At 41.8% G+C, this 24,022-nt stretch overlaps 1 protein-coding gene across 1 annotated transcript in view; it reads right to left on the bottom strand.

Annotated features, from left to right (window-relative positions):
- TMTC1 (transmembrane O-mannosyltransferase targeting cadherins 1) overlaps positions 1–5,755 on the bottom strand; it is a 154,263-nt gene extending 148,508 nt beyond the window's left edge. The window contains exon 1 of the mRNA XM_083365190.1: positions 5,363–5,755. Within this exon, the coding sequence (XP_083221316.1) occupies positions 5,363–5,673 (311 nt within the window). The 5' untranslated portion in view covers positions 5,674–5,755. The remainder of the gene's footprint in view (positions 1–5,362) is intronic.
- Between the last annotated feature and the right edge of the window lie 18,267 nt (positions 5,756–24,022).

Raw genomic sequence — 24,022 nt, 5'->3', positions numbered from 1 at the left:
AAACCTGTCCATCTGCTCCACTATTGATCCATGGAATATATAGCAGATGGTCTAAGTCAGGGGTAGGCAACCTTGGCTCTTTTATGACTCGTAGACTTCAACTCCCAGAATTCCTGAGCCAGCCTGGCTCAGGAATTCTGGGAGTTGAAGTCCACGAGTCATAAAAGAGCCAAGGTTGCCTACCCCTGGTCTAAGCCTAACAGACAAGAACAGTCACCCACACAAATTTTTGAAAATATGATTCTATATCCAAAGTATCTCTCTTCGTCTAATAAGTGAACCCACCTATACTTGAGAGAAGATACTGGTGGAAAAAAAGACTAGGTGAGCACAAGAATGCATAGGCTGAAACTGAAGTAGATGTTGATTGAAGGATTCATATCCCACTCAGCCACAATCCAGTGAATGCAACCTTTACCTGCACTTTTACAAAATGTTTTACTAGCCCTTGTCTATCGCTCCCCAAAGTACGGCAAGCTCTCTGTCTGGCATAAGAAAGCAAACTGCCACTCTGCGGATGATTTTGCAAGAAGCTGTCACTGACTATGTCCAAGACACGCTCACAATAGCAGTAGCTGTAAGTCCAGGAAAATCCTGAGAATATGTACCAGGTCCATCCGAGGCAGTGCAATTCCATCCAGAACCAAAGATGCTAAATCCCCAGATGCAGAACAGCTCTCATGTGCTGTGTGTAAAAGCCTTTCCTTCTATCCTGGATCTCCCCTGCAGTGAATGATCTCAAGCTCTGTAAAAACAATAACTTCTCTCATTATTTAAGGCATGCATTCACTTACACACCACTATCTCCCCTTCCCTTCCTCTTTGCCAGACTAAAGAGCTCTGAATGCTGCATTCTTTTCCTTATAAGATAGTCCCCTAATCATCTTTGTTGTGCCCTGTATTTTTTTTTAGCTCCGTAATATCCTTTCTTTTAATCTATTTTCAATTGCTTTCTTGATTCCAAGCCTGGAATTTGACCCTTTTACCGCAGCTACACTCTGGATTGATATTTTCATCGAACTGCCCATGGTAATTGCAAGATTCCTTCCTAGCTGTTCATTCCCAGCTCAGATTCTATTAGAATACTGTATAGGTGTAATGTGCATTTTTGTGTCAACACATTTCACCTTGCATTAGGTTCCTCTGAACTACATTTGAAGACCACTCACCTGCTTTCAAGAGATACCAAAAAGATACTCTGTGTTATTCTTTCCAACCCAATAAAATAATGGAAAAATTATTTAAAGGAAGTGGAGCTGGATCAGGCCAGAGAGTGCAGGAAAAAAAATAATCCTAAACAATTCCCATGGACAAGATATTTGGGTAAAAGTTCAAATATACACAACTGGTCCCTTCTATTCTCTTCCTCCCCAATTCTATGATCCACACTGGAATGCATGCAAGGCACACACACAGGAAGTTTCTGTTTACTGACTGCCTTGATTAGCAACCTTTTCCAACAGTGATAAAAAAAATAACTTTACAATCAATCTTTACATTTATGATCTCCGCATGTCGGTAAAGCAAAGGCAAATTGAAGTAAGAATATAAGGAGGCTTGTAGCTTCACTTAGCAACTGCTTCACTTAATGACCAAGTTGCCAGTCCCAACTGTGGTTGCTAAATGAAGGCTTCTGTACATGTACATCCAAACATATGGCTGTTGCTGATAAAGGGGTTAAAAATAATACCAGAAGCTATCCTCTGTATTCCTTTTTTTAATTTTAACCTTTAACCTTAACCATTTGGCACTATCAGCCAACAAATTTGTTGTATTTATAATTAGACCATGTAAATTTTGGGAAATGCCCAGCCAGGCAGGGAGAAGTCAAGCAGGGAATTAGCTTTGAATTGCTGCACAGCCGCAAGAGATCCAGAATTAACCTCCCCACAAACAAGTTCCATGAAACCTTTACCTGTCTGTTCCTAAGGGAAGGCAAGCAGTCTGGGGAGATTCCTGTATTATAGGCAGAATGCAATGAAGTAGTTAGCTTGAACTCTACATATGGGGATCTGGTAACTTGCACCTGACAGGTGAAAAATAACGGGAAAACCTTTTCTCTATCTGATACTCTACATATCTGCTGTCAATCAGAGAATGTAAAAGTGGTCAAGCTAGCCTAATAACAATAATTAGAAGCAAAGCAGTTTTCTTCATCCAAAACTCTACTCAGTGAGAAACTTTCAGCTTAAATCAAAACAATTTGAGTGCATTAAATAGGAAGGCAACAGGGGGAAAAGAACTAAAATAATGCCAGCTTTAGAGAAAGACTAAAAAGATATTAATTTATTTAATACTCATAGCCTTGCATTTATATTTATAAATATTCTATTTTACTGAACAAACTGATGCACATACAACTAACTACCTGGCTCCTTAGAGAATAGAGGCAACTGTGGGCAACTGTTAAAAATGAAGACCGGTCAGGATAATATGGTCAGAAGCTATGACTCCAGAAGGTACAAATGGAAAACAGATCAGTCATTCTGAGGCAAAAACAGAAAGCCATGGAAATTAAGAGAAAGGAAGGGCTCCTTTGGCATGAAGGGGAAATGGATAAGAATCTTTATACAAAGAAAAAGTAAACAATGACATTAATCTTTTAGAAAAGTCTCCCCAAAGGAAAATATTCGAGGCCGCACAATAGTTCTGAAAAGGTCACCACATTTCTTAAAAGAACGCTTCTTTATCCAACTCCGGGACAGAAACGAAGAATAAAGAGGGAGTTATTATCCAGTTTCAAAGTCTGGATGAAGCAGAGGCTGCCTTTGCACGACAACATGTTCACTTTATCACCAACACAGCCACGGTATATCCACCAAATACAATTTTCTGGGTTTGCACAATACACTGAATCACATATAAAGCCCTAATAAGCAGGCATATACATAGAATGAAGGCTACTGCTAAGCTTGTAAGCCGCCCTGAGTCTTCGGAGAAGGGCGGGATATAAATGGAATTAAAATAAATAAATAAATAAATAAAAATATAGACCTTTGCACGTGGACTAAAATGTGGTTGAATAATTTGTGGCTTAGAGTATTGTGCAAACAAATGCGTGGATTAAACGTGTACACTGGAACCACACAACACACTAGGCTGCATGCGGTTGAGCTTATTCTGTAGCAAAGGAGGGGGGGAACCTTCCAAGAGATTTCACTGAGCAACGGTCCTACTCCTAACACAAGCACTGAGTTGGAGGTCAGAGACAACATAGCTGGGGCAGCAGCTTAAACCTACAGGAAGGTCAACTAAGAGGCATGAGGGAGAGGCAGGGAAGTAAGAGCTTGCCCTTGGCCCAATTCATTTTATGGGTGCCAGTAGCATCTATATTCTATGCCACTCGGGGTGTTTTCCTGATTTATATTCAAGGCAAGACAGAATTTTCTCTGAATAAGTCAACAGCCATCCTTTTCTGGGTGCTGATTAGACTGCAACCATCATGATCCCAGCTCCTGGGTACAAAGCTGACACCATGCCCTTCCTTTCATTCTCTGTGGTCAACATTTGGTCAACATTTTCTACTCTTGAGTAATTCCAGGCAGGCAGAGACAGCCTTCTTACATTACTCCATCCCACCTATTCTACACATTTGCATAAAATGTATACAATGCTTTCTAGACTTATATAGAACATATTATTCTATACATCCCACTCCCCGTCTCATCTGAGTATCCATAGCTACCAACCCCAATTTTATGTAAAAAATTCTCAATGGCACCTAAATGTAACACCTCTACTCCGTGAGCTGCATTGGCTTCCAGTTGCCCTCCGGGTGAGATTCAAGGTGCTGGTGATGACCATTAAAGCCCTGAATGGCTTGGGTCCGGGATATTTGAGGGAACACCTGCTGCCAGCATCAAGTTCCCTTCGTCCAGTGTGCTCGCAGAGGGAAGGTCTTCTCAGGGTGCCGCCGGTAAAAGATTGCCGGCGGATAACACCCAGGGGGAGGGCCTTCTCTGTGGGTGCGCCTGCCCTCTGGAACCAGCTGCCCGTGGAGCTCAGGACTGCCCCTGACCTGCGTTCATTCCGCCGGGACCTGAAGACCTGGCTCTTTGAGCTCTCTGGCCCAGGCTGAGAATTTTAACTGGGGTTTTATTTTCAGGGATAATTTAATCTTTTTAATTGTCTTTTAACTTTTGTATTTTGTATTGGTGTGATTTTAAAATGCCCTGTAAACCGCCCTGAGTCCTTCGGGAAAGGGCGGTATATAAATGTAGTAAATTAAATTAAATTAAATTAAACATGTGCAACCAGCTTTGATGCCAGCTGATCTCTGGTCCAAAATCAATAAGCCTTTCAGTTGCTCCATTCCAGGGATATGTTTCGTGCAGGAAAAGAAGAGAGGAGATTTGCAGAGCAGGCTGAGGAAAATAATGCCCTCTAACCATGTGCAGAGTGCAACGAACACCTCTCTTGAGAAAACCAAGGATGGAGAGGTTTGCGCTGATTTGCTGGGTCAGTGTTCAAGAGAACTTCTGCTTTCTCAGCAAACATTCCAGAAATCACTGCTAGAAATGAACCAAAGATGCTTTTTCACAAGGCAATTGGACTTTCTTGTTTTTCTTGGACCATGTTTTTTTTGCTCCTCATCCAAGAAGCTTCTTCAGATCTAACTGGATGGTGAGGAATGAGTTTCCCCACCATCCAGTCAGAGCTGAAGAAGCTTCTTGGATGAGAAGCCAAACTTTCTTCAAAGAAAAATTAAAAAAAAAAAGTCCAGTTGCCTCAAGTGAAAAAAGCACTTTTGGGACAACTATGACCTGGATGACTCAGAATCTCCATAGCAGACTGCTAGGAATGAAGTTGGCAAGACAGCAACCAGCCATTCCCAGAATCCAAACCGTTTGTTTTTTTTTTTTATGCCGACACATGCCAGCTACCTCCAAAACCAAAAGACTTTAAAGTCGGAGACCGGGTCTGTTTATCCCACCGAGTAGTTTACACTCTAGACAACTGGAACCAAAATACGTGGCCCCTTTTCCTTTCCCTGTGAAAAGAGCGATCAACCGCAGGAGGGGAAAAAATGGGCTGACATTTAGTCCCGGAGCAGATACTCGGATCAGCGTTGACTACCTTCAACCGCAAGAGACCGAGGGGTTATCTAAGACAGCGTTTCCCAACCTTAGGAACTTGAAGATGCGTGGACTTTAACTCCCAGAATTCCCCAGCCAGCTATGCTGGCTGGGGAATTCTGGGAGTTGAAGTCCACGCATCTTCAAGTTCCTAAGGTTGGGAAACACTGATCTAAGACTCGGCTCCGCTCCGCGATTCAGGGACGAAGGCGAGCGAGCCGCCCTGGCCAGTCCTGCGCGAGAGAGTGCCGGGTCTGCCGCGGTGGCCAGGCTCGGCGGTGGCTTACCTGAAGGTGAGGACGCAGAGCGGGCGGTAAGACTTGTGGCTGGTGTTCTCGGCCATGCCTTTGCCCCAGAAGTCGTCGGAGAAGGCGGCCAGCGGGGAGGCTCCCGGTCGCACGTCCGGGTTGTTGACAATCGCCCAGACGTCGTCGTGCACGAACTCGCCCTGCAGCGAGTTCCAGTAGCAGAGAGCGGCCAAAAGCGCGGCGCTCGCCGCAGCCCCGCAGCGCCCGAGCCGGCCAGCCCAAGCTAACCACCGCGGCTGCGGCGGCGCTGGCGGCTCTCGGCTGCTGCGGCTCTCGCTTGCCGACCTCATCCCGCTACGGCGGCCGGCTAACTGCCTCGCTCCGCGGAGCGTTCCCCGAGCTCATCTTCGCCCCGCGCCTGCATAGCCGGAGAAATACACGCCGGCCGCTCCCGCCGCCCTCCCTCGCTCGCTCGCTCGCTCGAGCTCTGCCGCCGCGCCGCCTGGCCGGCCGCAAATAAACAGCGGCCGCCCCCAACCCGCCTCCGTCCCTCTCCCCTCCCTCCTACCCCAGCGCGCATGCTCCGCGCGGCACGCGAGTCGGTCCTCCCTTGCTTGGAAGGGGGACCTGGGACGGGAGGGGCGGTGTGGCCGGCGCTCTCCCTCAAAGTTCAGACTCGCTGCTTTTTCCCCTTTGAGCATAGCATGTTTAATAATAATAATAATAATAATAATAATAATAATAATAATAATAATAATAATAATAATAATAATAATAATAATAATAATAATAATAATAATAATAATAATAATAATAATAATAATAATAATGATAATAATGATGATGATGATGATGATGATAATAATAAGTTGGAAGGGGCCTTGGAGGTCATCTAGTCCAGACATGTCAAACACAAGGCCCGGGGGCCAGATCCGGCCCGTGAAGTGGTTTCATGTGGCCCGTGAAGCCATCCTGGGAATGGCCCCCACTGCCTTGGCTCTGGCCCAGAGACCCTCCTTCTGCCAGAGACCCTCAGATCTGTCCCACTCCTGCCCAGGCCCCCATAGGTACCTTTGATGCGAACGATGTAGAGCTGGCCACGCCCACCCAGTAGGTCATACGTACTCTAGCCACGCCCACCCAGTAGGCCACGCCTACCCAGGCCGTACCCACCCGGCCCCCTGAGGGCAACCGCAATGCTGATGCAGCCCTCAATGAAATTGAGTTTGACACCCCTGATCTAGTCCAACCCCCTGCTGAGGCAGGAAACTTTATACCGATGCTCTCTCCCTCCCGTGTCGGGATTCAGACGCTACGCTCCCCGCCAGCAGATAGAAATCGAATCCAGGCGGTCAGCATCTCTTTTCTAACCCAAAGGATCCAGTTTTGGTCACCGCATTATTAAAAAAAAAGTTGTTGAGACTTTGGAAAAAGTGCAGAGAAGAGCAACTAAGATGATTAAAGGCCTGGAGATGAAAAACATATGGAGGAGGGTTGCAGGATTTGGGTATAGCCAGTCTAGAGAAAAGAAGAAATAGGGGTGACGTGATAGCAGTATTCCAGTATTTGAGGGGGCTGCCCCAAAAGGAGAGGGGGTCAAACTTATGTTCCAAAGCACCAGAAGGCAAGACAAGAAACGATGGAAGCTAACCAAGGAGAGAAGCAACCTGGAATTAAGGAGAAACTTCCTAACAGTGAGGACAATTAAACAGTGAAACAGCTTGCCTTCAGAAGTTTTGGGTGCTTCATCACTGGAGGTCTTTAAGAAGAGCCTGGACAGCCACTTGTCTGAAACGGTGTAGGGTCTCCTGCTTGAACAGGGGGTGGGACTAGAAGACCTCCAAGGTCTCTTCCAGCTTTCTTCTGATTGATTGAATGAACCATTCCAGAAAGTCTGTAAAACACTCATTCCTGAAAGGATAGCATTGACTTTATTTTATTTTATTTTTATTTTTCTCTGGTTGCAATTTATGGCAGTGAAAGTTGGACCATAAGAAAGGCTGAGCACTAAAGATTTGAGGCAACTATGGTGCTGGAGAAGACTCCTGCGAGTCTCTTGGACTGCAAGGCGATCAAACCGGTGAGTCCTAAAGGAGATCAACCCTGACTGCTCTTTAGAAGGCCAGATCCTGAAGTTGAAACTCAAATACTTTGGCCACCTAATGAGAAGGAAGGGCTCACTGGAGAAGAGCCTAATGCTGGGAAAGATTGAGGGCAAGAGAAGAAGGGGACGACAGAGAATGAGGTGGCTGGATGGAGTCACTGAAGCAGTAGGCGTGAGCTTAAATGGACTCCAGAAGATGGTAGAGATAGGAAGGCCTGGAGGAACGTTGTCCATAGGGTCGCGATGGGTCGGACACGACTTCGCAGCTAACAACAACAATTTTTCTCTGGAAGGGAAAGAGAAGCCATCCAATTCTGTTGGTTCCTAATCCTTAGTACAGGGGTGTCAAACTCAATTTCATTGAGGGCCGCATCAGCATTGCGGTTGCCCTCAGGGGGCCGGGTGGGTATGGTCAGGGTGGGCGTGGCCTACTGGGTGGGCGTGGCTAGGGCGTGGACAGCTCTACATCGTTGGCATCAAGGGTGCCTATGGGGGCCTGGGCAGGAATGGGACAGATCTGAGGGTCTTTGGCAGGAGGAGGGTCTCTGGGCCAGGGCCAAGGCAGTGGGGTCCGTTCCTTCACTGTTTCCAGGATGGCTTCGCGGGCCACATGAAACCACTTCGCGGGCCGGATCCGGCCCCCGGGCCTTGTGTTTGACATGTCTGCCTTAGAAGAATCACTTTGAGCACCAGCCTGAAGTAGACAAGCAAATAATGTGCTGACTAACAATTGCCACTGACCTGATCAGTGCTATTACTGTCACTCTGGTTGGTGATGATGGTACTTCCTAAAGGCATTCCATTTTTCAGCTTTTAAAAGCAAGTCCAGATATACTGCCAGATGTATTGGACCCCAATTCCTACCATCTCCATTGTAAGCAAATTAAGTAACTATGTAGGAAAGATACATTAAGTTATGAAATAAAATGGCAGGGTGTCCTTAAGCCACATTAAAAGGTCTAAGGTAGTGTTTCTCAACTTCGACATGCTGGGGAATTCTGAAATGGAAGTCCATCCATCTTAAAGTTGCTCAGATGGAGAAACATTGGTCTACAGGAAAGGAATGGGCAAAGTCAATTCCAAATAACAGCTAAAACAATTTGCATCTCACTCCAGGCTTACAACTTGATTGAAATGGATCTACATCTTCTGTTTCTTAAGAGTGCTAGAAGTCACTCAACCATTACTGGTTGACGGTTTCGTCCTCAATGCTATGCTTTGGAAGCCACTTCCATTTTTTATATATATAAATAAGACCATGAACATATCTAACACCACTTTCTCTTGTTTTCCCCACAACAAGCCTGGGAGGTGGGTTGGGCTGAAAGGGAGTGACTTGGCCCAAGACACCCAAATGGTTTTCATTCCTAAGGCAGAACTAGAACTCACAATCTCCTGGTTTCTATGCTGGTACTTTAACTACTAGACCAAACTGGCTCTTTTCAGGATTTATTTCTGAGACTTCCAAAACACTACCTGGAATGGCACTATATCCAGAATTTTCTGCACTGTAGAAAAATGTAAGCCTTCTGAATATTAATACTGTAAGTGTTTTGCAAATCCCACAGTTCCCATTCTTGAGTTTTAGATCACTCTGATCCTGCTGCCCATCCAGAAGGCTATAAAACCTGGCTTTCCTCACTCTTTGGGCTAGCTTGTTAGTAAAGCCTCATGTAAGTAAGTTTGTGATCCAAATTAAGGTGTGAGGTGGCTCTCCTTTGGGTTTTTGCATTTATTATTATTTGTGTTTTTACTTGTATTTATGGTTGTTTCAAAAATGAAACCCATTTTTGATCCTTTTTATTCATAATGCAAGGTTGCACCACACACAAATACAATTGCAGAAAAAGAACAAGGAATTAGAAAGGTCACTCATGGTTTATCATGGCTAGTTATAGTGTGAGTATACATGGTAATAAACCATGCTGTGCAAGCTTTAAAGTCCCTCTGCGCTAGCCCAAGAACCTACAGCAGAATTGAATGAATTCAGTCTCCCAAGCGGATTTCATTGAGTTAGCTTATAAAACTATTATTATAGATCTGTTGAAAATGAATGAGTCTCTACAGCTGGAACGCAGGTTTAAAAATAAATGTGTGATCATTCGCATAAAAACAAAACAAACAGGGACGGAAAAGTGGTGCAGGAGAACCAATTGGGGAATGAGTTATAACAGACTCGTGTGAGCCAATGTCACAGCAGAATAAAATAGTGTAGTTGCTGCCTATGTTTCTTCACTAAAAGTTGAGAGAAGGCTTTTGTAAAAGAAGCTGGGCTGATAACTCCTTGTGTTTAGATTTGGTAAGCTGCAAAGGTTCACCATGCAAATAATCAGCTCTGTTCACATCCTCAAGCTGTAAAATTTGAAAGTCACCCAACAAAATCACATTAGATGGTACTTCGAAGCATTCTGCTTATAGGTTCCCCTGCACATGCGTGCGAGTCGTTTCCAACTCTAGGGGCTGGTGCTCATCTCCATTTCAAAGCCGAAGAGCCAGCGCTTGTCCGAGGACGTCTCCGTCGTCATGTGGCCGGCATGACTAGATGCCAAAGGCGCACGGAACGCTGTTACCTTCCCACCGTAGTGGTCCCTATTTTTCTACTTGCATTTTTACGTCCTTTCAAACTGCTAAGTTGGCAGAAGCTGGGATGAGTAACAGGCGCTCACTCTGCTACGCGGCACTCGGGATTCGACCCGCCAAACTGCCAACCTTCTGATCGACAAGCTCAGCGTCCTAACCCACTGAGCCACCGCGTCCCATAAATTATTCTGAAGTTACCCTCAAAGGAGTTTGCCAGTGCATTGTTGCTGATCAATTTGTATGACATGATTATTCATGGTTAACTGAACCACGGTTTACTTACTTCAGTGTTTTGGGTTTGTGTGTTGCAACTGGATGGAGAGCCAGTTTGGTCTAGTGGTTAAAACACCAACCTAGAAAACAAGACACCATGTGTTCAAGCCCTGCCTTGGCCATGAAAGCCAGTGGGGTGACTTTGGACCAATCATCCTCTCTCAGCCCAAGCCACCTCACAGGGTTCTTGTTATGGGGACTATACAGGGAGGGAGGTGTGTTAGATATAGTTTGTTCACTGCCTTGAGCTATTTGTAAAAAATTTAAAAAGTGATATAAATAAATAAACTGAGTCATAAGCTAACCACTCCAACTAGGCTCAAATTTGGTTGTCTGATCTATGTGGTCTAGTAGTATTTGTGCCATTCCATCATTCGGTAGACCATTCAAAGGACTACCACAGCATTTGTCAAACATGGCAACTTTAAGATGAGTGAACTTCAACACCCAGAATTCCCCATTCAGCATAGACATTGTAATCCACATATCTTGGATTACATATGTTGCCAAGTTTCAGAAACACTGGCCTACTACAAACCTATATGCACTTTCTGCTTTGGAGAGAAAAGCATAACAAACTTTGTAACTTTTTCAGGTTATGGAACAGCAATTGCTTCCTCCTATTTCTAGTAAAAGGCGGTGCACGTAGCCTAGATTGCTGACTGATTGGCCCTTGCAACAATATCAAAGCCACCTCCCTCCTTCTCCCTCTTCTAGTTGTATGGTACTAATTGGATAGTCCTCTGGGATTCATGCTCTTATCAAAGAAATATATTTGAATTGCAAACAGCATCATACTGTAACATGATATGCAAACTCAGCCAGGAGGTAATATGGGAAAGATTTATCCCAATAGATAGATAGATAGATAGATAGATAGATAGATAGATAGATAGATAGATAGATAGATAGATAGATAGATAGATGATAGAGAGAGAGAGAGAGAGAGATAGAGATAGATGATAGATAGATAGATAGATAGATAGATAGATAGATAGATAGATAGATGATAGATAGAGAGAGAGAGAGAGATAGAGATAGATGATAGATAGATAGATAGATAGATAGATAGATAGATAGATAGATAGATAGATAGATAGATAAATAGATAGATATAGATATAGACAGACAGATAAAGATATAGATATAGATGATATAGATATAGATATAGATATAGATATAGATATAGATATAGATATAGATATAGATGTGTCTCCTCCTCAACAAGATACCTTCTGGCAAATCAAGGTGTCCATTACTAATCCTTCCCTGATTAGAAGAACCAACTAATCTCATGTTCAGTACTTCTGAGGGATAGCTGTGTCTACAGTAATTCAATCATAGCTCTTACTCCCTTCCTTAAAAAGAAAATTCAAGCTGCACTAAGTGTTTTATGACCTAAGGACAGTGCTGAAGCTCTGCTTCCCACCGGAGCTGTCAAGAATATTCTCTGCAATCTCTTTCTCACAGTGATTGGTTCTTGGCTGTGCCTACCTAGGCACAGTGTAGCTGTGAAGCAGCTGTTCAAAACTGTCCACAGATAGAGTAGAGAAGAAGCCTGGGGTGATCAATTTGTTTGTTTCTTTGCTCTGTAGGTGACACAATAGCAATTGAACTTACAAACAATATTGTCTGTTTGGATATTGCCAGCTAAATATGGGAATCTCGTCACTAACCTCTGTCCTAGGATTTGACAGTCAATTTATAAATCACTCACTCCCTGAAGAGGAACAAAGATGATTAGGGGACTGGAGGCTTAAACATGTAAAGAACAGTTGCTGGAATTGGGTATGTCTAGTTTAATGAAGAGACGGACGAGGGGTGACATGATTTGTGCTCCAATATTTGAGGAGCTGCCACAAAGAAGAGGGGGTCAAGCTACTCTCACCTGAAAGTAGGACAAGAAGCAATGGATGGAAACTGATCAAGGAGAGAAGCAACCTAGAACTAAGGAGGCATTTCCTGACAGTTAGAACAACCAGTGGAATGACTTGCCTCCAGAAGATGTGGGTGCTCCATCACTGGAATTTTTTTAAGAGATTGGACAAACATTTTCCTGAAATGTGTTTAGGGTTTCCTTTCCTGAACTAAAAGACCTCTAACATCCCTTCCAACCCTGTTATTCTGTTCTGATTTTGTCCAGCTGGCATTATTTACAAGTGTAGTGAATGTCTTTTTTAAAGACATGGTTCACACATGGTCTTAAGCCTTGCCTTCTTGAAGAAATCACAACTTTTGGGATTCACACATACACATGCCAAGCTGTTAACTGTGGCTTAGAAACTGTCACACATTAAGCCAAAAAGGAAACAAGTCATATTATAGCTTGGTGCAATATCTGAACCAGTTTAATGCATCTAACTTACAGGGATCAGTCTCAAAAACAGGCTTACTCTTTTTTTTGGGGGGGGGGGGAATTCTTCTAAACCATTCATCCCTAAATGGGAAATACCATTTGCCAGGAATGTAGTAATGGAGACAGACAAAGAGTGGAGAATTTGGAATATTTTGGGGTCTAATCAGTGGTGGGATTCAGCCAGTTCGCACCAGTTCGGCAGAACCGGTAGCTAATTTTTTTGTTGCCGAGGCCTAGAATGGACTTCCGGAAGTGGCCTCCACACAGAGAACCGGTTGTTCACATATTTGAATCCTACCACTGGCTCTAATATTTAGGGATGGAAAGCTGTGGTTCAGTTTCACTTTATTTCCTTTTTACTTGGAATATTATTTGTTCAGGTGAAGATTTGGCCTTCAGGGATATTGATTCATATACAGGAATCTGTCTTCAAAGTAGAGCAGAGCAAGTTAAATATCGCCATTTTAGGCCAGGAAAGGTGTTACCACTAGAAGAGATGAGAAAATGAGTTTTCACACAACTGCTACTTTATCACCAATCTTTTCATCTGCACAGACATGATGAGACAACAACTAGAACAGAGGTCCCCGAACCTTTGGGCACCAGGGACCAGTTTTGTGGAAAGAGGTTTTTCCATGGTGCGTGGTTTTGTGTGGTGCCTGGTTTTGTGTGTGCGTGGTTGATGGTGAGTGGTTTGATGGTGCGTGGTTTTGTGTGGTGCCTGCATCTCATGGATGGGGCTTTGCTTGTTTGTGCAGCCCAGTTGCTGGCATGCCACAGACCGGTACTGGTGCATGGACCGGGGGTTGGAGATCCCTGAACTAGACCACACAGGGTCTACTGGTGCTGACGCAACCTTTACAACTACCTTGCAGAGAAGGAGAGGAAAGAAAATGAGGGTATTGCATTTTAACATCTCCTCTAGCTCTGACGTCACTTTATGTATTTGCATTTCTTTCCAGTAACTAAATGTGCTGCTTGCAGTTTACACTTAGCATCGCAAGAGGCCATCAGAAGGACTCCTTGGGGAAGCTGAGTCATACCATTTGGTAAAGATCCCTTGAGAAAATCATCACAAGACTCTTGATGTAGACACTTCTCTTTTTCCACGTTTCTTGAAGGCAGAAAAAAAAATCACAGCATTCACTGAGCTGGAAAAAGATTACGATTTCCTCCACGCTGCACAAATCAGACAGGGAAAAACATGTAAGCGAGAGAATTACTTTCCATTGTTGGGTCACTTGATGGGTTTTTCATCTTCCAAAGAAGTAATTAAACTTTCTGCCCTCCCAAAATGTCTATGATATATTGTATTTTGGGGGGTTTTGGTGTTTCTTTCAAATTAGTGTTGACTCCTGATGACTGCCAGACTGCAGGCTGCAGTTTTCTTGGCAAGATTTCAGAAGTGCTTTGCCATTGCTTCCTTCCTAGGGCTGAGAGAGAGGGACTGGCACAAGGTCACCCAGATGGCTCTGTATGTTCTCCCAGTTTTTAGCCCAGTGCCTTAACCAGTACACCAAAATCGTTCTCTTAAATATGGATTACAAGCACCAAAGCAATGGTTCCCATCCTTTTATATTCCCCATACCCCTAGGAAAAGTCCGATTAATATTCACACCCTATATAAAAGTAATTGTGACTTGTGAGTCCCAGAGTCGGGAACACCTGCAGTAAAGAATTACATTTTATTGGAAGTATTACAAAACCCCACCCAGATTTGCTGAAAAACAGCCATTGTAGAATGTAATCATTTTGCTTCATTGCACAGTCAGCCAGATATTTCGATTTGGCATTTTTATCCACCTATCAAGTGCTTCCCAAGGACCTGGGATAGGCAGATGTTGATGTTTGATAATGTTAGAGATGTTGTCAGAGTATGTAAACTGTTCCAAGTAAATCTGTCTTTTACAATTGCACGATGGTGATTTTGTCAAAGCCAATGGTGTTCACGTGTTCTTCAAATGGTTTGGTATTTTATCTTAATGTTAGCCTTGATTTTACCTTTTCTCTTATAATGATGGGTATGCCTCTCTGTCTACATGTATAGTTTGCATATGTTTTCTGTGGATAATAACTACAATTGTGTGTGTGTGTGTGTGTGTGTGTGTGTGTGTGTGTGTATACTGCTCAAAAAAATAAAGGGAACACTTGAACAACACAATGTACTGTATTTAACAGTAGGATGTCTTATCTTGTGTTCCCTTTATTTTTTTATTTTTTATTTTTTTATATATATATGGTCATAAATGTGAACCAGCTGCCAAGCATCCGAATTTTCATCACCTGATCATGGGGACGCTGCAGAAGTGGTAACTCTGAAAAACAGTCATAAGTCACATTTTACAATGCTGTTGTAACTTTGAACATTCACTAAACAAACTGTTGTAAACTGAGGATTACCTGTACACATTAATGCATTCCTTATTGGTCTTCTTGATATCAGAAAATTCCTTTGCCAGTGTGTGGGATAAAATGGAATTCAACTTAATTTACCACAATCCAAAAGGCGTGTCCATATTGTTAGCCCATTAAGGATTGTACTGTTAATGTTAAATTGATTTTAATTGATTACATTTTGTCAATTCTGACAGCTGGGTTTTTAAAATATTATTTCTGGGGGAGAGTGCTGCTTTTGGGGGAGATTTTTTTTTCCTTCCTGGGGGCATCTTTTTTCATGCAATTTGCCAGATGACTAAAAAACAAAATTATAAATGTTAATCAATCCTAAAGGCTCAGTCTCCTACATATTTTCCCAGTCTGCCCTCTTCCTTCTCACCATCCCCGTTCTTAAGAAATTCCATAAGCTTCATTAAAATGCTAGACAGACTGCTTTAGAAGGAAGAAACATAAGTAAATCCATATGTGCATTTAATCAAAAATCTGTGCCAATTGATGTTGCTGGGAGAAACCTAAGGCACCTCCTGTACTGTTGGCAGTAGACCATTGGTTGATATGGCACAGGCATGGAATGAGCTTGAAATAGGGCCATGCAAATTCTTAGGACAGATGCGTCTTGACTTATTTTATTTTTAGAGAAGAAAGAAAACCGATACAGCTGATTGTGCCATGTTCTCAGGGGAATCTTGATCTGGTAGTATAAAACTATCCAACTTTGACCCAGAGGCTGCTTTCTGAAGATAGTTATATTGCACAGTCATCCTAACTTCTTGGACAAAAATTAAGATGGATGTGTAATTTAGATTTCTCTCAAATCAACCTGTAGAGCTGTTCTTTGCTTTCTAATGGAAGGGTTTGCAATTGTCTTTGACCAAAGGGTCATTTTGGATAGTGAGATGGATGGCATATTAAATAAATAAATAAGCAAGTAAACATACAAACAAACTCAAACAATTAATTTTGATATGGTGTTTAAACGATGTTGCCTCCCATTTAGAACACTCTTACGTTTTTTTCCATATTTCTTATTCATTTAAAAAAATATGGAAATATCTGTTAAGGAGGGGAAAGTGGATTAATTGAGTGCTCTCTTTTGAAAGGTAGGGTTCAGAGTGTCCTGAAACCACCCAGAATTAGGGCTTTGGAAAACAAACACTACCATCAGAAATAACTTAAAGAACAGCTTACATGTAGTAGATGAGTGAGAAATTTAAATGGAAAAATCAGGTGCAGGTTGCTCATAGATGTTACAATCTGGTACTCTGAAAAAAATTCACGTTTTCGTGAAATGACACATCAGCTGTTTTGTCTGATTCATTATATGTCTGTCTTAATTAACGAGTCTCTTCTCCATGTTATCTTTGTGAAATAGATTAAGCTAAAGATAATCAATTGCCCAAGCAAGCAGTGAGCTTTCTGGCTTGAGTATATTTGATGCTGGATATCCAATATACCCCAAGGGACGTGGTGGCTCAGTGGGTTAGGACGCTGAGCTTGTTGATCAGAAGGTCGGCAGTTTGGCGGGTCGAATCCCGAGTGCCGTGTAACAGAGTGAGCACCTGTTACTTGTCCCAGCTTCTGCCAACCTAGCAGTTCGAAAGCACGTAAAAATGCAAGTAGAAAAATAGGGACTACTCTGGTGGGAAGGTAACAGCGTTCCGTGCGCCTTTGGCATCTAGTCATGCCGGCCACATGACCACGGAGACGTCCTCGGTCAAGCGCTGGCTCTTTGGCTTTGAAATGGAGATGAGCACCAGCCCCTAGAGTCGGAAACGACTAGCACGCATGTGCGGGGGAACCTTTACCTTTACCTTTTTATCCAGTATACATGGCAGATGACATCTGTTGGATGACCATGGCTGAGCAAAAAAGCTAAGTAGAATCAGTCCCGGTTAGTATTTGGATGGGAGACCCCTTGGGAGTACCAGAATTGTTGATTAAAGTGGGAAGTAGGGGGGGAACCCTCTGACAAGAAGGCAGTACCAAGCCATTTCTGTTCTGTTGCTAAGATAACTGCATAGATAGACCTGTCCGTGATATCACCAACATCTGAATTAGAAGAGAGTTTATTTTTACTGTTTTCAGTTGAGTTCAAAACAAGAAAATCATGGTGAGTTGCTGAACTGGGATGGGCAGAATCCAGATTCCAATCCCATTTAATCATGTAGTTTGCCAAGTGGCTTTGGGCCAGGTGGCCTCGTTCAGCTCAACCAGAGTTACAGCCTTGAGGGCAAAATGAGAAAAGATATCCCCTCAAACACATATGCAGCGCATTGAGCTCCCAGGAAAATGGGTGATATGTATAAATACATGCCTTGGTTTCTTCAATATATTTGTTTATTCTTCTGCATGTTGGATAAATGCATCATTCTGCATTTAGTTTTTCCTTCCTTTTCCAGTTCAGTGCTATCTTTTTGAATTTGAAAAGATGATGGAAAAGTATACTTCTGGTCATCAGGTAATTCAGCATTGGTTTGAAAATAGTGTAAATTGCTATCTGGCTTCTAGAATCAATGGGAACACAGGCTCAAAGTCCATCATCAGCTCTAACTGTTGCATAAGTTACACTTCTATATTCTCCATCTGGGGAACAATCACAAGAGAAACTTTCTCTAGGCTGGGTTGGGCCACATTTGGGAAATGAGAACTACAACTGCCATCATCCTTATCAAAACCCTTAGCTGGACATGGGATAGGAACTATTGTCCAACCTATAAGATCAACATCAGTTGAGAGGGCTGCTTTAACTCCTATGATATAGTACCATATTTATTTTTTTAAGAAACTTCCTAGCAACTCTTTATCTTTTTAAAAAAATACTTGCATTACCTTAGTTTTAAAACTTTTCAGCCAACATTTATGGTATTTTTCAAAAGCAATAATTACATAACTATTGTTCATTGTTCATCTATTGTTTTAATAGTTTGCATCTTTACGTGTCTACATTACCTTTGAAGCAATAATCTGAAACGTAGCCCATAATTAATTCAGTTAGTTAAATGTATGTTCTTATTCCTTCCTTTTTTCTAGTTGTTCCCATAAAGAACAGGAGACAGAGTGGTAGATTTCTAAAGGGCAGACAGAATGGAAGTCTGCCCAATAATAAATCAAAGAGAAGAGTCATGGTACTTAGCAATTCAAGGCAAATATATGCTATTTTGTCCCATCATCCAGTGAAGCATGCTGTCTCCCAGAAGCAAGCATCAGGGATATGAAATTTCAATTTTTAAGACTTATCATGCCCACTGTCAGCTTCCCCTTCTTGCTATTATGTATGGGGACAAATTGTAATTCAACTTATACATAGAGCCTTATCCCACAGTTTTTGAATCTCTAGAAGCAAAACCTAAAGTCAGGTTGTTTGGAGATATTCTGATCCAGTCTTTCAGTCCATGGAAAGAAGGCAATGCAAGAAAATGGCCGATGTTGATGGGAATGTTTTGATTCCTGGGTAAGTAGTTTGAGTTATCTAAATGATGGCACCAGAAGAATTGCATGTGACATAGAATAATAAAAAGGTGTTTGGCCAAAGCATTCCAAGCTTAATCAGGAGGGCTTTAAAGTGAATCCTGAAAATGAATATACGGGGGGGGGGAACCTCAAGTTGCACATTATAGAAAGTGAAAATTTTGGTAAAATGGTTTATACAGTTCATGGCTTTCATTCTCTGTACAGTATATTAATGCCCAGAGTATAGAAAATAAAACAAGATGGGCTTAATATCTTATTACAGAAAGCAAATATGATTTAATACATATAACAGAGACCTGGTTGGGATGATTCCTATGACTGGACTAAAACTATTACAGGTTACCAATCGTTAATTGGTAATACAAAGGAAGGAGTTATACATGTGCTAAAAACATACATTAAAATATGTACACTTTGCTTGGTGTAAAGAAGTAATGGATGGACAAATGAAAGCCACATTGTAGGTGGCGCCTAACCTAACATGCCAAAGCTCAGACAATGGAGGATGCCTTCCAAAGTAAACTGCAAATCGTTCAAAGTTTAATTACTCCAACATTTGTTGGAATACAAACTCTGCCAAACATGGTTCTTCCAGGAAATTCCAAACTTGACTTGCTGGCAGTTTTTTTTCTTCTTCAGAGGCAGTATAAGATGTTCAGCTATCCCTGATCTGATATTTAACAATAGGGAAGACTTAGTTGAGAAAATAAAAGTAGCCCATCATCAGTGCTAGTAGGGAGTGGGGTTTGCTCTCAGTTTGCTCTCAGTTCATATTCTAGTGGCTTGCCCTGTCATTGTTGGTGAGGGTGGTCTTAGAGTTCTTTGGTTGTTGTTAGCTTTGTTTGGCAGTTCCCTGATATAAATTGAAAGCAACCCCCACTCCTTACTAGCACTGATGATGTTACCTAGTTTGAGTAATGAAACATCTGCAAGAAAACTTGGTGGAGCTTGGTGCTCCTTGGTGGAGCAGTGGGCTAATGCCTCCTTAAGTAACACCAGCTGCCTGCAATTAGTGCAGGTTCGCATCCCACCAGGCTCAAGGTTGACTCAGCCTTCCATCCTTCCGAGGTAGGTAAAATGAGGACCCAGATTGTTGGGGGCAATTAAGCTGACTTTGTAATAATGCCGCTTGGGGGGGGGGGCAAAAGCCCTAATAAGCAGGCATATACATAGAATGAAGGCTACTGCTAAGCACATTGATTTGTGCTTTAGATTGTAAGCCGCTCTGAGTCTTCGGAGAAGGGCGGGATATAAATGGGATTAAAAAAAAAACAAGCAAGCTCAGAGACCACGAAGGATCCTTCATTTCAACCCTGAGCTACAAATATTAGTTATTAGTAGCAGAAATGTTTGAAGAAAGTGACTGTAGTCAAACACATAGCTTGGGCTAGAAAAAACAAGGTGGATCTTAGTAAATGCATGGCAATAGTAAGTAGTACTGCATAACAGGAGATGCTAAGGGAAAGAGGAATTCAAGATGCGCCGGTGTTCGAAAAGAAAAGCACACTAAAGTCAAGATTTCAAAACAACAGAAACCAATGCCCGGAGTCATTTATTGAGAATAAATTAATTAAATAAAAATAAAATAAATAAATGTGGCTCCACAGAAAACTTAATAAAGTTCTAAAACAAAAAGGGGGACATATAAAGAATGGGGAAAGGGCCAGAGTACAAGCAAAGTGAACATTTAGGAGTCAAAACTGTAGTATTAATTTCTGGAAAGCAAAAACTCAAAATGAAGTTACTGAAGGACACTAAGAATAACCAAAAGGGTTTCTTTTGATGTTTTCAATATAAAGCGGGGGGATCATTCTTCCAATACTAGAAAACAAGAAACTTTTTAATATGGAAGAAAAGAAAAGTTATTAAACAACAACAACAACAACAACAACAACAACAATAATAATAATAATAATAATAATAATAATAATAATAATAATAATAATAATAATAATAATAATAAAGTTGGAAGGGACCTTGGAGGTCATCTAGTCCAACCCACTGCTCAGGCAGGAAACCCTATACCATTTTGGACAAATGGCTGTCCAATCTCTTCTTAAAAACTTCCAGTGCTGGAGCATTCACAGCTTCTAGAGGCAGGCTGTTCCATTGATTAATTGTTCTAACTGTCAGGTAGTTTGTCCTTAGTTCTAGGTTCCTTCTCTCCTTGATTAGTTTCCATCCATTGCTTCTTGTCCTTCCTTTGGGAGCTTTGGAGAATAGCTTGACTCCCTCCTCTTTGTGGCAGCCCCTGAGATATTGGAACACTGCTATCATGTCCCCCCTCGTCCTTCTCTTCATTAAATTAGACATACCCAATCCCAGCAGCCGTTCCTTATATGTTTTAGCCTCCAGTCCCCTAATCCAGTGGTCTTCAAACTTGGCCCTTTTATGACTTGTGGACTTCAACTCCCAGAATTCCTTAGCCAGCGTGCCTAGCTGAGGAATTCTGGGAGTTGAAGTCCACAAGTCATAAAAGGGCAAAGTTTGAAGAACCCTGTCCTAATCATCTTTGTTGCTCTTCTCTGTACTCTTTCTAGAGTCTCAACATCTTTTTTTACATCCAAAAGTTTATTGTATGTATTTTCTTTGGTAAATTCTGGAGAACTAATGAAGAGAAAGGTGAATAGAGAAGAGCAAATCTTGAACTTATCTTCAAAAAGGAGAAAAAGAAAGATTCCGCTGACTATAGACCAGTCAATCAGATGTCAATACGCAGGGCAGCTCCAGAGCAAATCTATAAGCACTTTGAAAGTAATGCAGTAATTACCACAGTTCAGCATGGATTTGTTGAGACTGTACCTTGCCAGGCTAACTTTTATCTTATTTTTTTCTTTATCTTCCTTCATGGGAGCTAGTTTTGCTTAGAGGTTAAGACCTCAGGCTAGAAACTGGAGACTGTGAGTTTTAGTCCTGCTTTGGGCACAAAGTTATCTGTCTGACCTTGAGCCAGTCACTCTCAACCCTAGGAAAGAGGCAATGGCAAATTGCTTCCAAAAAATCTTGCCAGTAAAACTGCAGGGACTTGTCTAGGCAGTTCCCAGGAACCAAGACTAACTCAAAGGCACACAAAAATCCTCCCCTTGAATAGAATAGAATAGAATAGAATAGAATAGAATAGAATAGAATAGAATAGAATAGAATAGAATAGAATAGAATAGAATAGAATAGAATAGAATAGAATAGAATAGAATAGAATAGAATAGAATAGAATAGAATAGAATAGAATATTTGGCCAAGTGTGATTAGACACACAAGGAATTTGTCTCCAGTGCAGAAGCTATCAGTGTACATGCAAAGGGGGTAGTAGAGAGGATGAGAAGGACAATAATAATAATACTACAGCCATACAACATGAGTGAATATACTTAGACATAAGGCTGTGAGGCACAAGAGAAAAAACTGTCCCTGTGTCTAGTTGTTTTGGCATGTAATCTCCTATAGGGGCGGCCCGAGGGGAGGAGTTGAAACAGTTTATGTAGATATTTTCTCAACCCTATTTCTGACCCGCACAATACTGTATGCAGGTCTTTTATGGAAGGCAGGCTGCTTGTAATTGTTTTTCTGCAGTCCTAACAATCCATTGGAGTCCATACCCATCTTGTTTAGTTGCTGTATCAAACCAGACAGTCACAGAAGATTGATGTGGAAATTAGCAGTTTGAGGACCATTATATAATTATATAACAGCAACAACTACTTGGTTTCCAGTCTATCAGACATTGTGATAATTATATGTTAATTGAAAGGGCTAAAGAACGAAGCCAAGAGTCTAAACTCTCAAGGGTATAAAATTCATTTACATCTTCTCACTCACTGGCAGAGTTCATTTGTTTAGAACATTCAGTTTGTTTACTGTGGCCTCATTCTTGCCGTCAGATTCTAATCTGTTCACACTGGGTCTGTGGTTTTTCTGCCACATCAAGCCAAGAGGTCAAGCTAAATCTTGTACTGTCAGGAGATTTGCTATGTCTAGATCAGGAAGCCTGGCATATATCTTGATTTCAGGAAAACATTTGAGATTTCCATGACATGCTGGCTAGAAAGCTAGTAAAGTGTGGGCTGGAAAGCTTACCAATTAACTGGATACCTACTTGGCTCAGAATCATACCCAAGCAGAGTTCATCAAGAGTTCCTCAGTGGACAGGGGAGAAGTATTGAGAGGATAGAATAGAATAGAATAGAATAGAATAGAATAGAATAGAATAGAGTAGAGTAGAGTAGAGTAGAGTAGAGTAGAGTAGAGTAGAGTAGAGTAGAGTAGAGTAGAGTAGAACTGGAAGGGGCCTTGGAGGTCTTCTAGTCCAGCAGGAGGACCTATACCCGTGGTTGAGGTCTTCTACTCAAGCAGGAGGACCTACTGTATACCCGTGGTGGCAAACCTATGGCACAGGTGCCACAGGTGGCATGTAGAGACGTCTCTATGGGCACGCATGCCGTCGCCCCAGTCCTAGGCCTTCAGCTGGGTTTTATAAAACCTTTTCACTTTAGGCGTCCACTGCCATGTACCAAAAAAAAAGGTTCAATTAATCCATTTCAACTTCTCGTGGGAAGAAAAAAGTTCTTGCAAAGTTGGAATTGATTGATTGATTGAACTTTTTAGTCCCACCCAGTCTGCAGCTATCATTGCAGCCATTCCCACCCAATGGGCCATGCCCACCCAATTAGCCACACCCAACCAAAGGGCCATGCCCACCCAGTGTACATAAGTGGGTATTGGGTTGTAGTTTGGCCACTCAGTCTCTAAAAGGTTTGCCATCACTGACCTATACCATCTCAGACAGGTGATTGTCCAGTCTCTTTTTAAAAGCTTCCAGCGATGGAGCACCCACGATTTCTGGGGGTAAGCTGTTCTGTCCTGAATCTTCAACACTTCCGTATTTTCATTTATGACTTGGACAAATGGAGGAAATGCAAGTTTGCAGATAACACAAATTTCAGTGGGGTAACCATGCATTAGAAGACATGAATTTTACCTTAAAAATAATCATTATAGTTTAGAGAAATGGATGAAAGTAACAGAATTAAATTTAATTTGGGCAAACTAATCATTTTTTTTACTTAGTAATAAAAATAAATTAATGTAGATGATTGGAATACCTCCATAAAACACTGCCATCCTCCTATTGCAGACTTCTTCTTGCCTATCTTATTTCTGATCCGTTTTAACACAATAATCTTCAGATATATTGGGACTGAAGCCTCCAGCATTCAAAGCCATTTAAGGAGAAAGAAAGAACCACCACTTACAACTTCTGAATTTTGTTTTCTTCTGCAGTATATTTAATCTGGATCTAGACAGTTTTTAGGATTGTCTAGGTGACATGCTAGTACAGTACTGAAATTTTCATAATATTGATCAGTTAAGAAGTGAATTTTGGGAACTACTTATTTGACAAGCACGGCACAGTCAAGACAGAGTAGCTTGGATGTTTTTTCCCAATACCGTCAAAAATATAATTACATGAGGATAACATAAACTCATAAAAAGCTAGATTGTAAAGGTGGGATAAGATAAT

Source organism: Vipera ursinii (assembly GCF_947247035.1).
Source record: "Vipera ursinii genome assembly, chromosome: 6".
Taxonomy (NCBI): Eukaryota; Metazoa; Chordata; class Lepidosauria; order Squamata; family Viperidae; genus Vipera; species Vipera ursinii.
The sequence above is the reverse complement of the archived record's forward strand: the minus strand, read 5'-3'. Positions and strand labels throughout refer to the sequence as shown.